Genomic DNA, 6,913 nt, shown 5'->3' with positions numbered 1-6,913 from the left:
CATCGGCCTCGACGACAACGGGGAGATCATGGAAGTGGTGCAGGATCACCCAGCGCCGATCGCGCTAACACTTGCAACACCATCTTCGATCCCGACGCCCCACCGCTGGGTTAGGAGATCCATCAACAATGATGATCTGATCGCATCCATCGATCAGGTCACAGACCGCTTAGCAGAATGTCATCACCTCGTGGGTTTGGTCTTAGATCAATCCAGAGCAAGCGACAAATTTTCCATACTCCAAGATCACCAAGCCGCTACAAACGAGCAACCTGCTTGGCTACTTCATTCAAGGCGGCCAGATTCCGATCTGGTGATCACGGTAACTCCGGAAGGGCATATCGCTCAACTCCGACCACTCCATGTCCCGACAGAGAGCATGCCGAAGCCCTATTCTTTTGGGCTGGTGGGTGCGGGTCTGATCTACCAAGATGCCATGTACCATTTTTTTGCTGACCACACAGAGCACAGCCGCGTCGACGACCTCTATCAGATTGACTTCCTTAAGGCCGACCAGCCTGCCCCAATGGCAAATATGGTGCAAATATAAATAGATCTTTCAGACGAAACGCTCCACACCATACTGGAGGAAAGTCCTAAGTCGTACTCCAAGGCCTCTGCCAACAACTGCCCATCTTTCCCTCTAGGTTTGGGGAGAGAGTTTTTCATGGTTGGCCACGACAGCGTTGCTGTCGATGGAGAAACTAGTGTCCAACATCATGAGCACGAAGCCAAGAACAATGATCAACGATGTCGCAATGAAGAAGCAAAAAATGCCGCCCAAGCCGCTAGAGGTGGCCCACCGCCTCTCATCCATAATCTCCAACAAGAGTTTCTCATGGTGGATAATCAGCGAGTGGAGCAGACGCCAAGCGCCAATCTGGTTGTGGCCACCCATGAGTTGACTAGACTCCCACAAACGCTAGAGATACTCAAGATTCAAGCGCTGCTCAAAGTAGCTCAGGCCCAAGTCAACGACATCCAGAATTGGATGTGGCCACCCATGAATTGGCAAGACAGTGAGGCCATTTCCGCTTTCACTAGAGGACTCCATCACCATTAGGAGCTGTGCTCCAAAATTTATCGCAAGAGGTCCTAGACCCTCGGCGAACTTCTCAAGGTTGCAAACTCATACGTAGACTCCGAAGAAGCTGATCAGCCAGAGGGATCAAGGGCTACAAAGCCACGCCGCCGCCAAATGGGAAACTCCATCGACAACGTAGAGCAGCCACACGCTAAGCAAAATTTCAATGCTGCCTATGAAGAACTCCTTGATGGTCCATGCCTAATTCACAAGAATAGCAAGCATACCATGCGATAATGCTATGGCATGGCCAAAGCTTTTTGCGACGAGGAGCAGAAATGGTGAACACGCATGAACGGCAAGTCAGATGACGGCAAAGGGGAGGAGCATCCTAAGGGCTCGCGACCTACTGCCCAAGATGCCAACAAGACCGTCGTCACAATTTTTGGAGGATGAGCCACCTCCGAGAGCAAACGCCAGTAGAAGCTCACCGCTTGGTAGGTCATGTCGATCACCAAGTACAACACGGTCATCGATCCCAAATATCTAGACTGGTCGGAGCATCCTATCACATTCAGTAGGGCCGACTAGTGGGCAGATATCCCATACCCTAGGTGTTTCCCACTCATGCTAGATCCAACCATCCGCAACGTGCGGTTCAAGAAGGTCCTCATCGACGGTGGGAGTGCCCTCAATATCCTCTTCGCCGAAGCCCTAACTGAGTTAGGCCTCACAAAGGATGATCTCATCCTTGTTGATTCTCCATTTTGGGGTATTGTACCTCGTAGAGTGTCCCAATCTTTGGGACAGATCACCTTGCCAGTCCAATTTGGCCCCGCTGACCACTTCCATACTGAGTATGTGAACTTCGTGGCAGACTTTGACACCGCCTACCACGCCATCCTTGGCCGACTAGCTCTCACCAAGTTCATGGCCGTACTCCATTATGTCTACATGGTATTGAAGATCCCAACGGAGCAAGGCATTCTCACCTTGCGTGCCAATGTCTCCACTTCCTACGACTGTGAACAAGAAGGAATCGCCATCGCCAAAGCAATAGACCTCTCAACCAGAATGGAGGTTTGCATCACCAACTCTAAGAATATCCTAGAAAAGGAGCAGGCGATCCCTACTCAGGAGCCACCTTGGTCTGTGACTAAGTATAAAGACACAAAGGAGGTTGAGCTCGTGATCGGCGATAGAAGCAGGATGGCCCGGATCGGGGCCCATCTCAACCCCAAATAGGAAGACATGCTCGTTAGCTCCCTCCACAGAAACATCGATGTGTTTGCATGAAAACCTACTAACATGCTCGGCGTTCCTCGGGAGCTGATCGAGCACTCCTTAAACGTCTCGCCGACCGCCAAACCAATCAAGCAAAAGCTACGACGATTCATGCAAGACAAAAAGGAGGCCATTTGGGCAGAAATAACACGGCTCTTAGTAGCCGGTTTTATTAAAGAGGTGTATCACCCAGAGTGGCTCATCAATTAGGTCCTTGTACAAAAAATAATAATGAATGGAGAATGTGCGTTGATTACATCGATCTCAACAAGCACTACCCTAAAGACCCCTTCAGCTTACCTCGCATTGACGAGGTTGTAGATTCAACAGCCAGTTGTGAGATCTTGCGCTTTCTTGATTGCTATTCTGGTTATCACCAGATCTCCTTAAAGGAGGAAGACCAGATCAAGACTTCATTCATCACACCCTTCACTTCTTATTGCTACACCAGCATGTCCTTAGGGCTAAAGAATACCGGTGCCACCTACCAGAGGGCTATCCAACGATGCCTTCAAGAGCAAATTGGGAAGAATGTTGAGGCCTATGTCAACAATGTGGTGGTGAAGTCTAAGACTGCCGATAACCTCATCGTCGACCTTGAAGAAACCTTCTAGAACCTCAAGAAATTCCAATAGAAGCTGAATCCTACTAAGTGCATATTCGGTGTTCCATCTGGTATACTCCTAGGCAACATCGTCAGCCGCCACGACATTGTAGCAAACCCAGAAAAGATAGAAGCAGTCACCAAGATGAAAATGCCAACCTACGTAAAGGATGTCCAGAAGCTAACGGGATGCATGGCAGCTTTAGGCCGTTTCATATCCTAATTGGGGGAAAGGGTTTACCTTTCTTAAAGCTGTTCAAAGCTTTGGGGAAGTTCACTTGGACGCCTGAAGCCGACAAAGTCTTTGACGAGCTCAAACAATTCCTCACGACGCCTCTAGTTATGACAGCACCATAGCCTAGTGAAACCTTATTGGTCTACATCGCCGTAACCAACCGTGTCGTCAGTACGGCCATTATCACCGAATGAGAAGAAGTCAGGCTTGCCTATAAGGTTCAGTGCCCTGTATACTTCATCAGCAAAGTCCTAAATGAGTCCAAGGCTCAGTATCCTTAGGTCTAGGAACTGTTGTATGCTATCCTTATTACGTCCAGGAAGCTCCGCCATTACTTTGAGACGTATCAAGTAGCAGTGGTTACTGAGTATCTGCTGGGTGACATCCTATGTAATAAGGAAGCCAATGGCTACATAATTAAATGGATGGTAGAGCTCGACACGTACTCCATTGATTTCAAGGGCCGCCAGACGATAAAGTCTCAAGTGCTCGCCGACTTCATCACCGAATGGACTGACATGAAAGCGCCTGTCTCAGCCGATCGACCCAAGCAGTGGGTCATGTAATTAGACGGCTCCCTCAACCTTGACAGTGCTGGGGCATGTATATTTTTATTTCTCCATCCGAGGATCACCTCCAATGTCCTTCGAATTCATTTTCTAGCCTCCAATAATGCTGCCGAGTATGAAGCTTGTCTCCATGGTCTCCGCATTGCTGTTGAACTTGGTGTTAAACGCCTCTTGGTATACGGTGACTCTGCACTTATCATTAATCAGGTCAACAAAGATTGGTCTTGTACCAGTGACAAGATGGATGCTTACTGCTTAGAAATTAGAAAGTTGGAGGGCAAGTTCTATGGTATTGAATACCACCACATCGTTCGAGATCAGAACCAAGCAGCCAACCAGTTATCTAAGCTAGGGTCGACCAGAGCTGAGGTCCCAGCTAGTGTCTTCGTCTAGGATCTTCAAACTCCATCCATTAAGCAGGAGCAAGCAGTTCATGAATCTTTCCCTACCGACCAATTGGTCCTGGTAATTACCGCACCGAGCAGTGATTGGCGAGAGCCTTTTATCAAGTACTTGACACTACAGATGTACCGCATGACAAGACCAAAATGGAACGCCTAATTCACCGCAGCAAGCATTATGTGCTAGTCGATGGCAAGCTAATGCGGAAGAATGCAAAGGAGGAATTGTTTCAGAAGTGCATATCTTAGGAAGAAGGTGTGGCATTGCTTCAAGAAATCCACGCTGGATCCTACGGCAACCACACAGCCTCTAGAAGTCTAGTCGGCAAAGCCTTCCGAGCAGGTTTCTACTGGCCTTCAGCAGTAGCAGACGCTGAAACAGTCGTTCGACGATGTGAGGGTTGCCCATTTTTCGCCAAACAAATCCACATTCCAGCTTAGGCTCTACAGACGATTCCTGCCTCTTGGCCTTTCACATGCTGGGGACTAGACATGGTTGCCCATTCAAGAAAGCCCCCGACAGATTCTGATGGGTTTATGTTGCTATTGACAAATTCTCCAACTGGATCAAGTACAAGCCGCTCATCGAGTCTGCAGCAAAGAAAGCAGCGGAACTCTTCAATGACATCATCCATAGGTTTGGGCCGCCAAACAGTATCACCACCGACCTTGGTTCTACATTTACCGGCAGTGACTTCTGGGATTTCTGCGAGGATCAGTGCATATTCATTAAGTATGTATTGGTCGCACACCCTAGGGCCAATGGCCAGATTGAGCGAGCTAATGTCATGATTTTAGACACCCTGAAGAAGAGGTTATATGAGAAGGATCAGAAATATCTAGGCAAATGGCTCAAAGAACTACCAGCTGTGGTCTGGGGACTTAGGACCTAGCCCAGTCGCAATACTAGAGTCTCCCCCTATTTCTTGGTGTTCAGATCAGAGGTCGTGCTACCCGCCGATGTTGCTTTCTGAGCACCAAGGATAGAGAATTATGATAAAGAGAACAATGATCAGGCACGATAAGACAATGTCGACCGACTTGAGGAAGAACACTTGGTCACATGTGTTTGGATGGCCAAGTACCTAGACAGTATGCATAAGTACTACAACCGCAATATCCAGGAGCGATCCTTCGCGGTCAGCGATATGGTACTCCACAGGAGACATAAGACCGACAAGATGCACAAGCTATCTTCACCTTGGGAGGGTCCATATATCATCAAGGATGTGACCCAACCAAGGTCATATAGGCTCTGTGACCAAGACAGCGCTAACATCCCTAATTCCTGGCACATCGAACACCTTAGGCGTTTCTATCCTTGAGACGTCCTACAAAAGATACGTACCTTTTTATGCATATATGCATTTCAATAATGATTCTATCCGTGATGTTTTCTCCATTTGCTTTCTGTAATTTTTTGGAAATACTTATTTTCTCCATGCTAAACATCTTTGAGACAACGCACTCAATCGCCATTCGATTCGACGACCAGCCACGATCTCATTTGCGTTACCCAGAAGTAGCCTTGTCCTCGACCTAGCACCCAAGTATGCATGAGCAGTAGTGCTCCGCGCCATGGGCGATCGGCAGCGGCTCCTTGGTGATGCCTATATCCCCAAGTATGCATGAGCACTAGTGCTCTGTGCCACGGGCGATCGACAGCGGCTCCTCGTTGATGCATACATTCCTAAGTGTGCACAAACATCTCGGGATAGAATGCCCCCCCCCCACGTCTCATCGGTACAGTGCTTAGCACTCTCCACGGTCTCCAATTTTCACCATGGGTCTCCAATTTTCGTCGCGGGTCTCTAATTTTCGCCATGATCTCCAATTTTCTCCATGGTCTCCAATTTTCGCCACGATCTCCAATTTTCGCCACGAGTCTCCAATTTTCGCCACGGATCTCCAATTTTCGCCACGATCTCCAATTTTCGTCACGATCTCCAATTTTCGCCACGGTCTCCATATTTCTCCACGGTCTTCACATTTCTCCACGGTCTCCAAATTTTTTCACGGTCTCCAATTTTTGCCACGATCTCTAATTTTCATCACGATCTTCAATTTTCACCACGGTCTACAATTTTCGCCACGGGTCTGTAATTTTCGCGATGATCTTCAATTTTCGCCATGGTCTCCATATTTGTCCACGGTCTTCAAATTTTTCCACGGTCTCCAAATTTCGCCATGGTCTCTAATTTTCGCCGTGGTTCTCTATTTTCGCCACGGTTCTCCAATGCTCTCCGTGCTCTCTAATTTTTCTCCATCTTTAAGTGCTCAACACTCTCCAAATTTTAAGGATTTTATTCTTTCAACAAATATGAACAAAGTCCAAATAAGCATAAACTGCTCTATGGGGTATAAAATTCACTGATACATTGCTTCCGATAAACTCTGCTCTGTTTTCTTCATCACCAAGTTCATATATTTTATTTTTAAATCATGTACTACCCGTCCTACATATTTGTATTGCAGGATAATTGTCTGGGTGGTCGCACCATCTGGCCTTCGGATTTCTCCGCCGATCAACTAGTCGGACCACTAGATTCATGACTTCGTTGCCGACCAGTTGGTCGGATCTTTCGGCATTTACTTCTACTCGGCGCTCACTTCGCTGCCGACAAGTTGGTTGGGTTGCTCGGTACTTGATTCTTCGCCAACCAACTGGTTGGATTGTCTGTCGTTTTCATCGTCAGTTACGCTAGGGGCTCGTCAGCTAAGATGGGGACTTCGTCTGCCGATTCGCTTGTTGGCTTAATACGTTTTGCCGACGCTACATGTCATGTGTGATATCAA

At 47.8% G+C, this 6,913-nt stretch overlaps 1 protein-coding gene across 1 annotated transcript; it reads left to right on the top strand.

Moving 5' to 3' along the window:
• The first annotated feature begins 1,651 nt into the window (after window positions 1–1,651).
• On the top strand, window positions 1,652–2,269 carry LOC136507339 (uncharacterized). The gene has a single exon (XM_066502100.1). The coding sequence runs from the start codon at window positions 1,652–1,654 to the stop codon at window positions 2,267–2,269; it is 618 nt and encodes a 205-aa protein (XP_066358197.1).
• The last annotated feature ends 4,644 nt before the right edge of the window (window positions 2,270–6,913 follow it).

The sequence above is a fragment of the Miscanthus floridulus genome, chromosome 15 (assembly GCF_019320115.1).
Source record: "Miscanthus floridulus cultivar M001 chromosome 15, ASM1932011v1, whole genome shotgun sequence".
NCBI lineage: Eukaryota > Viridiplantae > Streptophyta > Magnoliopsida > Poales > Poaceae > Miscanthus > Miscanthus floridulus.
Note: the sequence above shows the minus strand (reverse complement) of the source record. Positions and strands in the feature narration are given on the sequence as shown.